Source organism: Sebastes umbrosus, chromosome 22 (genome assembly GCF_015220745.1).
Source record: "Sebastes umbrosus isolate fSebUmb1 chromosome 22, fSebUmb1.pri, whole genome shotgun sequence".
Classification (NCBI taxonomy): Eukaryota; Metazoa; Chordata; class Actinopteri; order Perciformes; family Sebastidae; genus Sebastes; species Sebastes umbrosus.
In genome coordinates, this window is record NC_051290.1 from 759,299 (window position 1) to 778,989 (window position 19,691).

At 40.2% G+C, this 19,691-nt stretch overlaps 1 protein-coding gene across 2 annotated transcripts in view; it reads left to right on the forward strand.

Annotated features, from left to right (window-relative positions):
- The window catches only part of lratb.1 (lecithin retinol acyltransferase b, tandem duplicate 1), a 26,080-nt gene extending 6,957 nt beyond the window's left edge, over positions 1-19,123 (forward strand). Inside the window, exons 10-20 of one of the 2 annotated variants that reach the window (XM_037758943.1) lie at positions 309-373; positions 510-616; positions 704-806; positions 3,043-3,142; positions 4,711-4,750; positions 5,658-5,709; positions 6,974-7,082; positions 8,488-8,571; positions 8,706-8,823; positions 14,327-14,417; positions 15,524-19,123. In XM_037758943.1, coding sequence (XP_037614871.1) covers positions 309-373; positions 510-616; positions 704-806; positions 3,043-3,142; positions 4,711-4,750; positions 5,658-5,709; positions 6,974-7,082; positions 8,488-8,571; positions 8,706-8,823; positions 14,327-14,417; positions 15,524-15,598 — 944 coding nt within the window. In that variant the 3' untranslated portion in view covers positions 15,599-19,123. Of the gene's footprint in view, positions 1-308; positions 374-509; positions 617-703; positions 807-3,042; positions 3,143-4,710; positions 4,751-5,657; positions 5,710-6,973; positions 7,083-8,398; positions 8,572-8,705; positions 8,824-14,326; positions 14,418-15,523 lie in introns of those variants that run through there. The other variant, XM_037758944.1, reaches the window with a different exon arrangement.
- Positions 19,124-19,691: the final 568 nt, after the last annotated feature.

The window sequence follows — 19,691 nt, forward strand, 5'->3', positions numbered from 1 at the left end:
AAATAATTTTATTTGCCAAATAAATCATTTAATCTTTTAATTTGACAAATAAATCATTTAATTTTCATATTTTATTAGATCAGTATCGGCTCGAGTAAAGCCTCGGATCCTTTCTTTACTGAGCTCTACTGTGTTCGTCCTCTCCCCTCGTTTAATGGCAGTACTTTAACGACTTTAACGCTAACATTAAACCTGTCTGTTGTCGGTGTGTGTGTCTGAACTCTGCCGATGCCGTTGCTCTGCTCTGTAACACCGCTGTACAGTCAGAGTGTTTTTGTAGCTGAGTGATGCATTAAATATGTTTCCAGGTGTAGACGGAGGTGCTGTCAGAGTGACGGGGGCTAAAGGCGCCGCTCCGTCACACGACTACAAGGTAAACTGCTTTTTCACGTTTTATTGTTTTTGAGTTATTTTGTCTGAATTCAAACACAAATCAGCGTCACATTTCCTGTTCCGTTCTCTTCAACCGGAGCTCTCGTGTCCTGTTCCTCCTCCCCTCCCGTCTCCAGGTGTGCGCCACCTACATGGACGGTTACAGGGCGACGGCAGTGTGTCCGGTCGGAGGTCCGAGAGCGGCAGATAAGGCCCGACGGACCGCAGACAGCATCGTCAAACGGTGTGCAGGAGAAAACGCTCCCTGTGGGGAGGATGCTCTCTAAACTTGATGTGTATTCCTGAGAATAACTGGTGTGTTTGTGTGTAGGACGAAGCGTATACTCAAACAGTTAAAGCTGGAAGATTTCAGCTCTGTTAACGTCCAGATCCTCGGAGCCGAGGACACCTATGGTCCCAACGCTCGCAGCAAGGTAACGTTAACGCCTGTTGTCCCAAACACTCCTTCTCTTTTAGTCTCACCGATGATCTCAGGGTCTGACTGAAAGACCACCTCCTCCATCTATCTCCTCTACTGTCTTAATGAAAGACCACCTCCTCCATCTATCTCCTCTACTGTCTGACTGAAAGACCACCTCCTCCATCTATCTCCTCTACTGTCTGACTGAAAGACCACCTCCTCCATCTATCTCCTCTACTGTCTGACTGAAAAACCACCTCCTCCATCTATCTCCTCTACTGTCTGACTGAAAGACCACCTCCTCCATCTATCTCCTCTACTGTCTGACTGAAAGACCACCTCCTCCATCTATCTCCTCTACTGTCTGACTGAAAGACCACCTCCTCCATCTATCTCCTCTACTGTCTTAATGAAAGACCACCTCCTCCATCTATCTCCTCTACTGTCTTACTGACATGACCTTTTAAAACCAACACATACCATCTCACGGTCACCTAGACTTCGTAGAACCGTAGTTACATCTGTAACTCTACATTTTAATGTCTATATCGGTCGTCTTTCTAAAGCTGTGTTCACACCAAGCGCCATCTCCGGTGCCACACTCTGCAGTTCCTCTAACGGCCACTTGAGGCTCCAGAAGTGAGTCAATCCCGATTAACCTCCATGTTCAAATGTCCAACTCTACAGCAGAAATAAACACTGTTTACAGTCTGGCACTAAAAACGGTTTAGGTCTCTCTGGATAATTCCCCCGTTAATGACAGCTCCAGGGGTGACGTATTTTTGTAGGCAAACCAGGAAGTTAGCATCACCCTGGTTCCCTCAACAAAAAGCCAATGGGATTTTTCCGTCTTGTTTTTTTTTTCCGTCGCCATCTTGGTTTTTGGCAGTCGCCATGTTGATTTTTGGCCATAGCTATCTTGGTTTTTGGCTGTCTCCATCTTGGTTTTTGACCGTCGCCATCTTGGTTTTTGACCGTCGCCATCTTGATTTTTGGCAGTAGCCATCTTGGTTTTTGGCCGTCGCCATCTTGGTTTTTGGCAGTAGCTATCTTGGTTTTTGGCCGTCGCCATCTTGTTTTTTGGCAGTAGCTATCTTGGTTTTTGGCTGTCTCCATTTTGGTTTTTGGCCGTCGCCATCTTGGTTTTGGGCCGTCGCCATCTTGGTTTTGGGCCGTCGCCATCTTGGTTTTTGGCCGTCGCCATCTTGGTTTTTGTCCATCACCATGTTGATTTTTGGTCGTCTCCATTTTGTTTTTTTGCCGTCGCCATTTTGGTTTTTGGCAGTCGCCATGTTGATTTTTGAACATCTGTTTTTTTTGCAACCAGAGGTGACATGAGAGGGCGGAGCTAAGTATAAACTGATTGCTGAACAGGACATTTTTACGACAACTCCCTGACCGGACAACGCCGTGGTAACGACCCGTCAATCACCACGTAGCCCCGCCCTAAAGCATCCCCTGCTTTATGGTCTATCTGACTCTAAATGGGACCATCAGTTACTAAATGAACATCATGCTGTATTGAAGAAGACTTGAAACTAGAGATTGAGACCATAAACTCATGTTTACAATGTTTACTGAGGGAATAAATCAAGAGAGAAGTAGAAGCTCATTGTCTCAGAGACTTCTATACAAGTTTAAGGCTCTTCAGCGTTGGCTTCCCCATTGATGATGATGATGATGATGATGATGATGATGATGATTGATAGAATGAAAGGAATCTTTACTTCCTGTTGTTTCTTTATTTATAAACATTAAAAATGAGACCAGACTTTGTAAAAACTCCCTTCAAACATGTTCTATAATTAAACAGAACATCTTTAGAGGATTGTGCAGGAAACACGGAGGTATGAGCTTCTGTCCATCCGTCCACCTCTCTGTCTTCTGTCTTTAACACCAGAAACAGGTCGGGGTCGGACTAAAGCCTGTTTCACGCCTCTAAACTCTCCCTTTATCACTCTGTTTACTCTAATCTCAGTTTCTCTTTCTCTTCATTCCTCCATCCGTCCAAAACGTTCTCTTCTACCAGAAGCAGGTCAGGGTCGGAGTTAAGCCTGTTTCACGCCTCTAACCTCCCACGCTTCTCTCTTTTATGCTGTTTCTTCCCACTTCTTCTTCCTCGCCATCTTTCTCCTCTTCTTGTTCGTTTGATTTGTATTGGAGGCCACGGGAAGTTAAACAGGAAACAAACACAAGAGTTGATCAGAGTTCTAACACTTAATATTTGGATGAATTGTGTGTGTTATCAGGGCTCCAGAGAGGCAGTGATCTGGATGGCCGCCCACCACAAACAGAAGAAAGCTCTTGAGCTCTTCGCCAGAGAAATCGCTCCAGCAGGGACCGGCATGGGTACGACAAACACAAGCTTCTTATTTAAACCCTCTTTTTCACCAACGCACTGCATTAAAAACTGCCTTTATATGATTAATATACTTTATATAAACTGTGAAGACAGTCGGACAACACATTTTAAGGCGTCTGTAGATTTCTCCTAAATTCACCAAACGTTACCATTAGATAATGCCTCATTTGCATATTTAAACATAACATTTCAGAAATATTGTGACACAAAAAAGAATTGTCTTAATGTCAGTAATCAACTGGGGAAGTTTCATGGTGATATCTATTAACGTTTTTTTTTTTTTTTTTTTTACCCCATTCACCACCAGTTTCTCCAAAATGTATGAAATTTGTCAAAAGTTTTTTCTCAGACTCTGAGTCAGAAATCTCCACTTCAGCAGCACTTACATCCACCAAACTTTCCAGTTTCATTCCTCTTTATATTCTGAAGGTTTATATAGAGGGGTTTGTTCATACAACATTCATAGCCTGATTTATACAACATTTTATTCCTAAAAACATGGTTAAAATGGAATTTCTTTATGGCTTTTGACAGTATTTTGAGATTTTTGGAGTGATAAAAAGCAATATCCAAAATCCCCTCTGTAAAAACCTTTGACTCCAATATGTCAACAAAATGAAACAAGAATTTTGAACCCGACTATATCCATTGTTCAGATTTCTGTTCTGGAAATGTATGAAAATTAGCACATATTTAATAAGATAATGCTTCATTTGCATATTTAAACATAAAATTTCAGAAAACTTGTAATACAAGACATAATTGTCCTAATGTAAGTGATCAACTGGGGAAGTTTCATGGTGATATCTATTAGTTAATTTTTTTACTCTGTTCACCTGTAGTGTCTTCAAAATGTATGACATTTTTGACCGTTTTTTTCTCAGACTGAGTCAGAAATCTCCACTTCAGCAGCACCTACATCCACCAAACCTTCCAGTTTCATTGCTCTCTATATTCTGAAGGTTTTTACAGAGGGGTTTGTTCACATTTATGTTCTGGAAATGTATGAAAATTGGCAACCCTCGGTCTTCTTGTTAAATGCTGAACTTGTAGGATTTATATTTGCAGTCATATTCCAAGTCCCAGTTTGGTTGGTATTATCATTAGCACATTAGCTTGTGCCATTTTATCTTTGCACAAAATAGGAAAGTGTGTTGATTTCTTGCCAACTCAATATGTAGAGCCCAGTTGTGCTTACGTGTCTAAAAGCCTGAAATATGTTTTAATTAATGTGGTAAACTTGTGCTTTAAGGAGTGAAATATTCTGCAATATCTCCTCCTCCCCACACACAGTAAAGATTCCTAGTTACTGCAGATAAGGAAGTCGCTGACCTTCTGAACCAGATGTTTATGGTGACTCGTTCAAATGGACCACACACACACACTGAACTCTGTGACTCCTGATTCATGCTGTTGAACTGTACGTAGGACAGGAAGCTGAACTCAGACCAGCTGCTACACCTGCTAAAACTACAGTGGGGTTTCTAAAGGTAACTAGAAAACTGAAGCTTCTTTCTTGCTTCTTTCCTCCTCCTCTCTTTTTCCACGCTCACAGCTCCCGGACTGACCGGCATCGCAGGCGGACGACCCCGAGTGTGAGTTGAAAATGTGCCCGTTTATTCCCTGAAGGTGTAACCTCGAACTAAGAGAAGCTTCACATAAACAAGAGTTTTATTGTGGGCTTCTGTTCCTACTGATTCTACTACTACTACTACTACTACAGCTGCTGCTCCTTCTGCTAGTACTACTACTGCTACTACGATTACTACTACTATTGCTACTACTACTGCTGCCTTTGCTACTAATACTACTACTACTACTACTATTACTACTACTGTTACTGCTACCACTACTGCTACTATTACTACTGCTCCTGCAGCTGTTCCTGCTGCCTCTACTACTAATACTACTACTACTACTACTACTGCTACTACTACTAATACTACTACTACGGCTACTATTACTACAACTCCTACTGCTACTTTCCACCCAAATACCACTTTCTGTGTAACAACTTATAGATTTTAAAGGTTCATTCAGTGAAAATACTATTTCTGTCCAACAGGTTTGTCTCACCCAAATACTACTCTCTCTCTCTCTCTCTCTCTTTCTCTCTCTTTCTCTCTCTCTCTCTGTCTGTGTTTAGCAATGCAGTTCATCTGTCTGATATACATATAAAGCATTTCTTCTTTCCACCTATTCAGGAAAATTCAAATGTACCACTTCTGACAGTATTACAGTTCAGCTTCCAGCTTTTCTAGCTTAATGTATTTCAGCTCTTAGCTTCTTCAGCTAATGCAGTTCAGCTTCCAACTCTGCCAGTTGTACATTTCATCTTCTAGGGTTTTCAGCAGTGCAATGCATTTGAGCTTTAACATTTTTAGGCAAGTCATTTCACATTTCTGCATTTTCAGCTATGCTTTGCAATAAATTTCAGCTGTCAGCATTCCCACGCATTTTCAGCAGGAAATGCATTTTCTAGTTTCACTTTGTTCTTTCCAGGTCTCCTGTCCTGAAGCCGTTTTTCTTCTTACACCCCAAATCTGAGCTGAAGGTGAGTTTTTATTCCAGCTGCTAAATGTTTATCAGGAAGAAATAAAGCTGTTTTTTAAGACATTCGAACAAAGGAAGAACAAAGAGTGACACTTTATAATAACCATCATTTATAAATGGTAAATTAATAGTTAATTAAACTTAGTTAGTAGTTATTTAACTGCTAATAAACGATTATAATTAAATGTTAATTAATAATGTTTATTAATTATTAGTAATATGATTTATGTTATTTTAACAATTTATTGGTGCAGACATTCTGTAATATTTAATATACTATATATTTGTTAATGATTACAAAATTATTCATAAACCTGAAAGAAATTACTCATAAAACATCTATAAACATTACATAGATAGATATTTATAACACTTTCTTAATGGTTAATTAAATTTATTAAATATAAAAAATAAAATTTAATAAAATGTAATTGTGTTTACTAATTATTAGTAATGCTATGATTTGTTATTTTATCATTAGTTTGTGATCAAATGGAATTAGTTGATAAATTATATATTGTATCATTGCTGATAAAGAGACGATAACATTAGTAAAGTATTTATTAACAGTTTATTGTTGCACACATTATAACATTTTATATACTATATTAAGTATTTGTTAGTGATTACCAAATGATGTGTAAACCTTTAACAAATTGTTAAACATTACATAGATAGATGGACCAGAAACCAATTATTAATAATTCATTAAAGTATTAACTATCTATCTAAATAATGTTTACAGATGTTTTACAAAGTATTTATTAACCTTTTAACAATTTATTATAATCGTCAGTTGTAACTTTATAATCCAAATAATGTTTATAGACGGTTTACAAATGAGTTATTAACATTAACAAAGTGTTATAAATATCTATCTATGTAATGTTTATAGATGTTTTACAAACAATTTCTTAAAGGTTTGCAAATAATAGCTTAATCCTTAATAAATAATTATATATATATATATTTATATATAGTACATAAAATGTTATAATATGTGCAACAATAAACTATTAAAGTAACAACTAATTAGTAAACATTATTAATTATTTTGTTGTTTGTTAACTGTAAAATAACTATTAACTAAGTTTAATTAACTTTAATTTACCATTTATAAATGATGGTTATTATTATTTTTTATTTTTTGAAGTTTAGCTGCGTGTGTTCAGACAAGATTTAACATTTGAGAAGTTTCATGTTTATATTTCTCAAAGTAAAGTTTGGATAGTTCCGAACAATCGGTATCGTTGACGTCTCTGCAGGTGGACGTCCATGTCGGTGGAGAGCTGGCGGAGTCTTTCACGGAGGCGGGGCCAGACACACCTGAGCAGGAAGCCCCTCCCACCTCAGCACAGGACCAACCTGACGCAGGTAAACACGTTATGTTACGCCTGAGAGTGGATTATCAGTTCCAGGGTCCTTGAGGGGGCTTGAATGATCGTTGAGGAGGTTAGAGGAGCCCATATGGTCTGTAAGGGATTACAGAGGCCCGTGAGGGTCTCAAATGGTCCTTGAGGAGCCCTTGGGCCCTTTGGGAGCTCTAAAACCTCCTGGGTCCTGGAAGAGGTCATAGTGGTCCATCAGGAGGTTCCATAGGGCCTTGAAATGTTTCCAGGGATTATTGAGTGGGCTTCAGAGGTCCTTGAAGAGGCTCCATTTGTTCTTGAGAAGGTTCCAGGGGTCCTTGAAAAGATTTCTTGAGTCCTTGAAGATGTTGTAGGGGATCCTTGAGGGACTCAACGGTCCTTAAGCAGGCTCAAATTATGTCAGAGAGGGTTCCAGGGTTCCTCAAGGTGGCTTAGATGGACCTTGAGAAGGTTCAATGGGTCTTTGGGGGGGGGCTCAAAAGGTCCATGAGGAGGCTCCGGAAATCCATGAGGGGTTCTCCAGTGGCCCTCAGGAGCGTTCAAGGGTAACGCAAACGAACTTAAATGGTCCTTGAGAGGGCTCAAATGGTGCTTTAGGGGATCCAGGTGTTCCCAAGGGGGCTCGGGTAGTTCCTCCAGGAAGTTCCAGGGTCCTTGAGGGGGCTTGAATGATCTTTGAAGAAGTTTCTGGAGTCTTATAGATCCAGCACCCTCTGTGAGTTCCTGCAGTCATTCAAGAGAAGGAACTGGACAGAAGAAGGAAATGATTTATTGATCAATAGACAGTTACTGACGTCTGCCTACAGAGGGCGACGTCTTCCCATTCACCTCCATTCATCACAACAACAAACACAGAGAGTGCTGTCTGCTCCTGGGGAGGACAAGCTGAGCCACTTTATCCTTTCACCAACGCTGCATTCATACGGTCCCACACACACACACACACACACACACACACATCTTTTGTCCCCCGTTAGCTGGTCTTTAGTCTGAATGTGTCCCCGTAGGTAGCCCAGGTCAGGAACACACACACACAGCAGAAATCAGGACGCTGATTGAATGCTGTGAAGAGACTCGACTCCGTGTTGATGACGTTCCTCTGACGCACTAAACTGACGTCTATTTCAAAAGACGATAGAAACTGAATTGTAGCACACAAACAAAGCAAATACATTTACTCAAGAACTGTACATGAGTACAGTTTGGAGGTACTTGTACTCAGAGTTGGGTCAGATTACTTTGAAATCAATGTAGATTCTAACTAACTGATATTTCAGAGTCGTGGTCGGGGCCATAGATTCTAACTAACTGATATTTCAGAGCCGTGGTCGGGGCCATAGATTCTGCCATTAGCTGAGCCAATGAAACACACATTTGAAGGATGTTCTGGTGTCCTGCTGTCTGTCCAGAACTGCCCGGTGGACCACACAGCTACAGACTGGAGGAGCTGGCCTTCACCAGGAGTGGAGACAAAGGAGACTCGGCTAACATCGGTGAGAAACTCTTCAAAGATAAGCGGAGGAATTGAGATTAAGATAATAAATTAGAGATGGATAAAAACCTAAGAAGAACACCAAACTGCATCAATGAGAAGTCAAAGACGAGTTTTCTCTCCTTTTTTCTTCAGGAGTGATAGCTCGTCATCCCCTCTTCTTCCCCTACTTGAAGAAACACCTGACTTCTTCTGTGGTGGAGGAATACTTCTCCCACCTCATCCAGCCAGGAGCGAACGACGCCGTCACACGGTGAGTCAACAAGTGTAACGCGGGACGTAATTCTCTATACAGGAAAAACCCTGGTGTAATGCTGCATTCATGTGGTGTCGGAATAATTGGAAAAAAGAATTCCCGACTGGGAAAATGCACGTGAGCGCCCCCTCAAGTCGGAACAATAACTCGGAAAATCTGCGCAAATTTTGGTACACGACTTGCCGAGGTGATGTCAAATTACGCAGAATCATCAGACGAAAGTAAATGTTGTAAAACTTTTTATGAATTCAATTATTACATATAACTTTCTACGACTTTCTTTCTCGTAATATTCTGACTTTATTCTGTAAATCTCAGATGTTTTTCCCTCAATGTGGACCTAATACTCTGTAGTACATTGTCTCTTTGGCCCTCACTGCATTAGACTTATATACTATATACTGAGACTATAAACTGTGTTACCTTCATCACTATGATCACATGTTTTGCGGATCCAGACAGATTTTTTGAAACATTGAATGACATCAGGTCTAAAATGTTATTCCTTCATTTAGTGCAGAGATTTCAAAAGTGGCAGACAAAAACAAATACTCGCCTGCCACGGTGGCAGGATGAGAACAAGTTGAATATCAGACCCTGATTACAGTTTAATAAAGGTACATTCTCTGTACTGGTACAGAAGTTATTCTATTTCTATTTAATGAAATCACGTATTAAACCACAACAGTTTCATCTACTTGTCTGTCTGTGTGAAAGAGAGGATGTTATTGTGTTGCACTTTAACTCCTCCACCCAGCACTCAGAGATCTCAAAACACACTCAGCGACTTTGCTCGGTGTAATCACTATCAGACGTCGGCCTTCAGCAACGAGAGCAGCAACTCACCGAAAACCAAGACGCTCAGTCTGCGGGTTCACAGATATTAGTCTCACACACAGGAAACACTGCTAGCACGATATTCAGACTGTTGGAAAACCACACTAACTACCCCATGTTCTTCTTCTACTACTCAGGATTTATCTGTCCAACACGCCAGTACGACTCCTCACTTCACGCTGCAGCTCAGTTTGAACCCAATGTTTTAAATCACAATAAGTTAAATCCCCTCCTATTTGACATATTTTAAACTTTCTACAACCTCTTCATTAATATATCACTACTGACTTTTGGTGACTCCATTTAAAACCCATAATGTGTTGTCTCTATATTTAATCTGCTCAAACCTGTTTTGAGGTATAAGTCATTGAGATATTTCTATATAATTACAACCGGGTACAGATACTGGGGATGAACTGCAGCCTCCACGACATCTTTACAAGATATTTGATGTATAAAACTGTCGTTGGAAAGTTAGATGTGCCATATTGTTCAGTTAGAAATGTTTTTCATCATCATTTCTATTTATGATCACTTTGATACCGACCAACTTTACTGTCTTTCTGAGGTCGTAGCGGCTCAGTTTTAAAGCTAGAGTGAAGATACTGGTATCACTAATGAATCCATCGGTACCAACCATGTTATACTAGCTTGTCATCAAGGAGGTTAAATAACATCACAAACTTGCGCTAAATTTTGGCGAGGAGAAACTGTCATGTCCATTTTCAAAGGGGTCCCTTGACCTCTGACCTCCAGATATGTGAATGCGTGGGGGATTTTGTCAAAAATAATGTCCAATAAAAATGAAAAAAGTCTGAAAATTGTCCAAAAAGTGTTCGAAAAAAAGTCACAAAAATGTAAAAAAAAAAAAAGTCACAAAAATGTTTTTTTTAAAAAAGTCAAAAATGTCCAAATAAAAGTCTGAAAAAGAATTTAAAAAAAAAGTCTGAAAAGTGTCTGAAAAAGAATTTTAAAAAAAAGTCTGAAAAGTGTCTGAAAAAAAAGACAGAAAAAAGTCAGAAAAATGTGCGAAAAAAAGTCTGGAAATTGTCTGAAATAATGTCCCAAAAAAAGTCCAGCAAATATCCGTAAGAAAGAAGAAAAGAAGAAAAGTCCGATACTGGTGTCATCTGAAACTAGACAACCTGATGAATCCATCGGTACCAACCATGTCATACTAGCTTAATTCATACACAAACAGGAATGTAAAAATAACAAGTTATGGAGAGTTACGTGCTGGAAATAACCAGGAGTCTAAAGTTATGTTTTTAGATTGTTGATCAAAAAAATCTTTCTTGACATTTTGTAGTCTAAAACATTTACTGAAAAACATATAAATAAACTAAATATTTTTGGGCATCTGGACTTTTGGTTGAACAAGACAAGACATTTGAAGATGCGATGGCCATTGTTATGCCTCCGCGCCGGCGACAACTGTTATGTTTTCAGATTGCTTGTCTGTCCGTATGGACGTAGTGATGAACGGACACAACAGTTGTAAACTGCAACTTGACTGGTAGGAGGCAGTAATTCCAGTTTGACTATATTTTTGAGGTTTTATAGACAAAACGATTATCGATTAATTCAAATTTACATTTTGGGAAATACACTTATTCCAACATCTGGTTGGTGTACAGGAATGCAAAAATAACAAGTTATGAAGAGTTATGCGCTGGAAATAACCAGGCGCAGTAACTTTCCAGTCTAAATTAAGATTTTTTTTGGGATTGTTTATCCCAAAAAAAAAAGCAGGTTTAAAACATAAGCAGTTTTTTTGACAAAACATTTATTGAAAAACATGCAGATGAATCAGTCCTGAAACTAATTGTTTGTTACGCCTCCTAAAGCTGCATCGCGTCTTTATTCTGCATGCTGTTTGTTGTCTTTTAATTGCAGAACATTTCACAGCTGTTTGTTATATTGTGTCCAGCAGCATAACTGGAACAAATCCCATTTAAAACATCTTAACCGTGTTACCGTCTCTGTTTCCAAACCCCACAAATACCACACTGACAAAGATTTAACAGAGCGCTGAAGTCACTGCGGTTCAAACCGGCATACAAAACCACAACTGACTGAGAGAAACCAGGAACACAACTTCCACTGAAACCAAGACACAACACCATAAACATTACTGACTGTCATAACCTTCCTCCGAGGTTACCGCCCTGTAAGCACTAGCAGCGTAGGCATAACACAAGTCGGGGGGGGGGTTGTGTTGTAACATCTGGAGGCACTGGATGGACGTATTGATTTGATCTCCTCACAGACAAAGACAAGCCTTCTGCAAGATCACAAATACCCTGAGGCAGATGGCAGGAGGTGAACCGTCAGAGCCTCATGGGAGCTGGATGAGATATCTAACTAAATGTCCGGTGCAGTCGTAGATATGATTTTTAGGTGGTAGTGGGCTCAGTTTTAAAGCTTGAGAGAAGGTACTGGTATCATCTGAAACTATAAAACCTGATGAATCCATCGGTACCAACCATGTCATACTAGCTGGTCAGGAAGGAGTGTAAATAACGCCACGTGTGAATGTGTGAGGGCTTTTTTCCAAAACAATGTCCAATAAAAAGTCCCAAAAGTATCCCCAAAAAGTCAGAATTTTTTTTTTTTTTGTTGTTGTTTTTAACTTAGAAAAATGTGCGAAAAAAAAGTTTGAAAATTTTCTGAAAAAAAGTCCCAAAAAAGTCCAGCAAATGTCCGAAAGTAAGGCAGAAGAAAAGTCCGATACTGGTATCATAGTAAACTATAAAACCTGATGAATCCATCGTTACCAACCATGTCATACTAGCTGGTCAGGAAGGAGGGTAAATAACGTCATGTGTGAATGTGTGAGGGCTTTTGTCCAAAACAATGTACAATAAAAAGTTCCAAAAATATCCTAAAAAGTCAGAAAAATGTCTTTTGTTTTTTTTAAAAGTCAGAGAAAAGTCAGAGAAAGTCTGAAAAATGTTTAAAAAAAATGTCCGAAAAATGTGCGAAAAAAAAGTTTGAAAAATTTCCGAAAAAAAGTTTGAAAAATGTGCGGAAAAAAAGTCTGAAAATTGTCTGGAAAAAAGTCCCAAAAAAGTCCAGCAAATGTCCGAAAGAAAGGCAGAAGAGAAGTCCGATACTGGTGTCATCTGAAACTATAAAACCTGATGAATCCATCGGTACCAACCATGTCAGACTAGCTTGTTGTAAAGGAGGTTAAATAACGCTCCAAAGTTGCGTTAAATGCTGGCGAGGTCATATCCATGAAATTTTGTGCCAACATTCATGGTCGGCGGATGTGGCTCAGAGGGTAGAGCAGGTTGTCCACCAATCGGAAGGTCGTGGTTCGATTGACAGCCCTACTTTTATTATTATGGTTTCTTGACTGACATAACCTTTTAGCTTAGTTTGCACACAATTTAGGGAAGCGTTTGAAGATACTACAGGAAATGACATCACAGTAAGCAAAAAATACCAATGAAGGCCCATCGTTGAAAGGGTTAAAGATGGTGAATGAGGTGTTAATCTGCAGGTATGATGGAGGATTCTTTTTTGGAGGGAAACACTTGAACACGTGTGCAGCCGGCGGACATGTCTGAGGGGTGACTCAGCGCGACGGCGGCGTGTTAGCGATTAGCGTAATGAAGAGGTGAAGGCCGTAAAGCTTGCTGACCTGCGTCTCCTCTCACACCCCCGAAACGCCTCCCTGCCGCGAGGGGCGCTTCATTAGTGCACCTCCACCGCTCGTTAAAGCTGCAGGAGGCACGCACACACACACACACACACACACACACACACTTAACTGCTTACAGACACACACACCCATTACCTATGATCACGTTTGACCTTTCAACTCCCCTCCCCTCCCCCCCCATTTGTGCAACTGCAAACATCTACATGCACAAACACACACTCATTAACATGTGCAATAAACCGCCATACCAACACATGGTGCCAGGCTGTGTGTGTGTGCATGCATGTTTATGTTTTACCCACGTTGTGGGGACATTAACCTGTTTACACAGTCACGTTGTGGGGACTCGCCTTCCACACGGGGACAAGACGCACGTCCCCGTAACGTAAATCATTATATTTTAGTGTGAGGACTTGGTTTAGGGTTAGGGGTCTGCAACCTTGGAAAAAATCAGTGGAAATTAATAACTGTTTTTTGTTTACATTTTCATTTCTATTTATCATTGTTGTAGGTCTATGGTACGACGGTACGACGGAGTATTAGGAACACATTGAGGGAAAAAATAAATCTGAGATTTCGAGAATAAAGTCATAACATTATGAAGTAGTAATTTTACGTGTTATTTTCTTTTTTTTTTCTCGTTAAGTTATGACTTTATTCTCGTAATATTACGACTTTTTTTCTCGTAAAGTTACGACTTTATTCTCGAAATATTACGACTTTTTTTCTCGTAAAGTTATGACTTTATTCTTGTAAACTTATGACTTTTTTTCTCGTAAAGTTATAACTTTATTTTTGTAATATTACAACTTTTTTTTCTCGTAAAGTTATGACTTTATTCTCGTAATATTACGACTTTTTTTCTCGTAAAGTTGAGATTTTATTCTGTAAATCTCAGATGTTTTTTCCCTCAGTGTGACCCTAATACTCCGTAGTACATTTGCACTGACGTTGTCATGGTTACGCGTGTGTTTTTTTGTGTGTGTTTTGTAGATACACTCTGCCGGGGATCCACGGACTCAACTTCGTCCTGCAGAGTTCACTGGGAGGGGGAGGGGTGGCGTCTCTACGCAGCGACCCACAGGTAACACACAAACAAACACACACACACACACACACACACACACACACACACACACACACACACACACACAGCACCGACTCTCCACTCTTTCTTCACTTCCTCTTTCTGAAGTCTCTCTTTCATCACCTCGTCTCTCCCTTCCGGCGGCTCAGCAAGGGGGAGTTGAGAAAGTTTCTTCTGATTGCAAACTGCAGCCCAACAGGCAACAACAGCTGTCAGTGTGCTGACTTGACTATGACTTGCCCCAAACTGCATGTGATTATCATAAAGTGGGCATGTCAGTAAAGGGGAGACTCGTGGGTACCCATAGAACCCATTTACATTCACTGATCTGGAGGTCAGAGGTCAAGGGACCCCTTTGAAAATGGACGTGACAGTTTTTCCTCGCTAAAATTTAACGTAACTTCAGAGCATTATTTAATGTCCTTCATGACCAGCTAGTCTGACATAGTTGGTACCGATGGATTCATCAGGTTTTATAGTTTCAGATGATACCAGTATCGGACTTTTCTTCTGCCTTTCTTACGGATATTTGCTAGACTTTTTTTGGGACTTTTTTTCAGACAATTTTCTGACTTTTTTTCGGTTTTATTGGACATAATTTTGGACAAAAGCCCACACGCATTCACATATCTGGAGGTCAGAGGTCAAGGGACCCCTTTGAAAATGGACATGACAGTCACGACAAGCTATGACCTGACCTGAATACTTCATTGCTGAAAGGAATGAAAGAAAACCGCTAACCAGCCCTTTGTCCTCTTTAACACATTCTCCTTCTTCTCTGTAACCTTCTTCCTCCTCCTCCTCCTCCTCCTCATCCTCCTCCTCCTCCTCCTCTCCATCCCTTGTTCAGACGCTCCTGTAAAGTTTTTTACCGCCTCGCTGGAATCCACAGCACATCAAAGAAACACACATGCTGCTCGGCACACTCACAATGTGCCGACGCACACACTTCACACTCGGGCATTGACCCATAAAACTCCAACACACACACACACACACACTTTATACAATGTGTAAATTCAGACACATTAAGGTGGAAACACACATGTTGGTCTCGTGGGAACGGACAGAGTTTTTATACTTGTTTTCATCTCCCTCATCAGGGTAAAGCTTACGGTCAGATGCTGCTGGACCTGAAGCTGAAAGGACTGCCTGACCTGAAATCACTGGTGAACTGAGACAGAGTGAGTTAATGAGGGCGGGAGCTGTGGGAGCTGGAGACCATAAAAACATTTAACAACAAGGAATGAAAAGTGAAAGTGAACCGGTGAGACCTTTTACTTCAACAGAAACACAGACGGATCATTTATGCATCATGTAGAAGATATTTATTAGGACGTCGGGTCATGTCCTCAAAACCTGACGAACACAAGATTACAGTAACCGTTGAAGTTCTGTTCCACGCCGAGAGTCAAGTCTGTTTTACTCATGCAGCCCACGACCACAGATTAGCCTCAATAATATGAGATTTAGCTCAGATTCACACTGCAAACCAAAAGAGAGCTTAGTCGATTTCTTTAGTCGATTAGTCAACTACTCAGTTGTTTTGTAATGTAATATCCACTACAAGTGAAGACAGTTCCTGTTTTCCATACGACCTCCTCTGTTTGTCAGTAATATGAAATACAACATGAACATCCTGAAATTACGGGGAGCTCATGTTAAAGGGTCGAGTAAAAAGAGGTTTTCTATCCTGAAAGCTCGGGCCGGTTGTGGGTGAAGGGAACATTTTTGGGGGTAAATGTCGACGTTGCCCCTCAAAGTCTGGACTCGGGCTCCATACCGGCTTCAGGGGAGCTGACCTCTGACTTCCTTAAAAAGGAGGAGCGGTGGTTTGGGTTTCCTTCGGAGGGTAAACAAAGTATCCGGAGTAAGAGACGCTCTAGTGAGACATCAGAGGAGACGCCGGCCTCAGGTTCGAACAGGCAGGACGCCTGGTTTCCCCCGGCCCATTCACCTCAACTCGACCCGGCTCCGATGTTCACCGCCCCACAGGAATGTGCGTCTCCTTCCACCAAACCGGCTCTCTGGCTTCCAGTCTGTTTATCCATAATTGCAAACAGACTGAAGCTGCAGTCAGAGTCGCTCCACAGCTTCCGTCGTGGCTGAAAACTCATCTCACCCACCTCCTCTGAATCATTTCGCCCTCTCCCAAATGTTCCTCCTCATGCTGCTGCAGTTTGCTCTCATCAGTCAAGAAGAAATCCGACTCTCTTTGGATCTCCAGCTCGTTCCTGCGTGACGACCATTTTGAGTTCCAGGAAAACTGCCGTTGAGCCACCGTTGCTCCGACCCTTCACCTTGACCTCTTTAGGACTTTGGGAAGCTGCTGATTTCTGTTTATTTCTTGCTGTTGGATTTGTGAGCCTCTGCTAAATGCTAGAAAGTATTTTCCTCAAGCGCTTGAGCCCAAACTCAGAACAGAACCACATCAGACAGTCTGCCTGGAACAATAACCAAACAATGGTCTTCTAAACAGACGTACAAAGAGTTACACGCCATTAAACCAGAATAAATGACAGCAACACAAATCCTTCCAGACGTGAATTGAAAGCAGAGTTGCAAGAGTATAAATCAGACCAATAAAACCAATCACATGGGAAAAATAAAAGTATATCAGCGCGTCTGTGGGATTTTATAGACGACACTGAAGTGGTCAGATTTGCAGAGCGAGGTGTTAAAATCAAGGCTGTAAATTCCAGCTCATTTCCTGTTTTTATAAAACCCCCAAATTAAAAAAAAGAAGCAAGCCGTGATGTCATGTGGAAACGCACTCACATCTTCATGAAGTTTGAGAGCAAAGCTTTCGGATTCACACATCTGTCCTGCATATTGCAGCCTCCCACGACTCCGACCGTGTGATTCCCAAGAAATATTTTTGCGTTCATTAGTTGGTGAAACACGTCAACGCTTTCCAGCTAATTGTTAACGCAACCCCAAAAATAATGTGTCACGACTGTTTGATGTGATGACTACGTCGGAAAGGATATCCGAGAAATTGTTATTCATTTTTCAAGCATGTTTTAGTAATTTAGGACGCTCTGCTTTGTTTTGGATAAATATCAGACATTCTTTCAGGAAATATTTGGGTCTAAACACAAGTTTTGAGAATCAGAATCAGCAGGAGTTGTTGTGGAGCCTCGCCCAGGCATTTAACGACCGTCCCAGCCTCCTGACCTCATCTGAAACATCCTGATCATCGTTTTCATTTCTTTAAAGTAGCAGAAGAGGCCACTCTAACCAACATTAAGATACGTCAACTAGTAGACTAATGGTTTGCTCCCGAGTAACGGTTCATGTGATATCTTATTAAAAAGTTATTTCTCCTTTTTCATTCGTTTTCCTACGAATGTGCAGCAACACATGTCAATTTCCGTTCATTACATGCATAACGTCTTCTCAAAATAAACTTCCGTCTTCACAGGAAAGAACTTCCTTAGTTTCAGGAAACAAAACTACTTAGTTAGGTTTAGTAACAGATTGTGGTTTGGCTTAAAATATGTGCCTTTATTTAAGTACACAAGTTTTGTCACAAATAAGTCAATGTTAACTTCTGGCCTCACACGGGGCACCAATAATGGTCTCCTGGGCGAAAGGACCGGTGTTTTTTGACCCACCCATCCACCCCGACCTCCTCCTGACGTGGCATTCACCGCTCTTTATACTTCTTGGTTCCTGAATACGTGAATTACACACAAACTGATTTTGTGGAATATACAGGAATATAGGTATAGCTACGAACAGTGTATGAGAACAGCTTGTTTGAGTCCAGATTATTTTTAGGTGTCCAAAATCCGTTTTGCTGCTGCCCCCGTCCAAACTCTACAATCTACTGTAGGTAATACACCGACTATGGAGAAGTAGCTCATACAACCACACTGAGAAACCCCAGAACTATCCCTTTAAATCAACCAATAGAGACAAAAACAAGTACCAAATTCTTTAAGTTAAACCAGTTAATGCTCTTGGACAGGCTTGCAATTCTTTAATTAAGGCGTCAACGGCATAATGGGTTGTAAAATATATCAAATTTTTCAACTGACATCTGTTTTCCAGCATCAACAACACTTCCTCTCATGCTCTAGCTGCCAAAAACGGAGCAAACATTAAGTTGTTTTCTGTAAGAAACATTAACGTCATCGCTTTCACGGATAGATGAATCAATGTTACATGTCTGGAAAGAGCTTGTTTGATGTTCTTACTGATATTTCACGTAACATACACATGGACGATCAGACGTCTTCTTCTGGGGCAGCTAAGAGTTGACGTGCCTTGCTCATGGGTGGTTTATTATTACTATTATTATTACACCTTTAGATGCTCCACCTCCGGCCGGGATTTGAACCACTTATTGTCATTTATCTTTTCGTGACTGAACCAAACTGTTCAATGCATTATTCAAAATATCCGAAAACAATGTTGTTTCTCATTTTCTGATGACGTTTACGGGACTCCACCATCACTGTGTTGATTCTGTTAACCACTTCAGTTTTAACATTTTATTTCTATTTGTCAATTATATGAAATGACGGATGATTAAAGTCATAGAATCAGAAATCTGTTGTAATTAAAGATCTTAGACGACTCATGTTGTAGAAAAGCAGAAAATCACTGAATGCATTTAAAGAGTGAGTTGACTTGTGTATGATTTTTGTAGATACTAAACTGAAGAGATTAATAATTAAATATTTTCATGAACAAAGCTTCTGTTTAGAGTTGATGTTATTGATTATCTCTGTGTGTTGATGTGTCTTGTTAACCAGTGAAATCACACAGGAAACCGAGCAGCAGAAGGTGTTGACACCATTAAGACAGAAACCTCAATGTGTGTGTGCGTTTGTTGAAGTGTTAATGAGAGCTTTAAACCATTTGTTTCTTTGTTTACATTTTCATTTTATTTATCATTGTTGTAGATCTACGGTACGACGGAGTATTAGGGCCACATTGAGGAAAAAAAATAAATCTGATATTACGAGAATAAAGTCATAAGTTTCTAAAGTAGTAATTTTCTGTCTTATTTTCTTGTAAAGTTATGATTTTATTCTCGTAATATTAAGACTTTTTTCTCAAAAAAACATGACTTTTTTCTCGTAAAATTATGACTTTATTCTCGTAATATTACAACTTTGTTTCTCGTAAAGTTATGACTTTATTCTCGTAATATTGTGACTTTATTGTGTAAATCTCAGATGTGTTTTCCCTCAATGTGGTCCTAATACTCCGTAGTACATTGTCTCTTTGGCCCTCACTGCATTAGACTGATATACTATA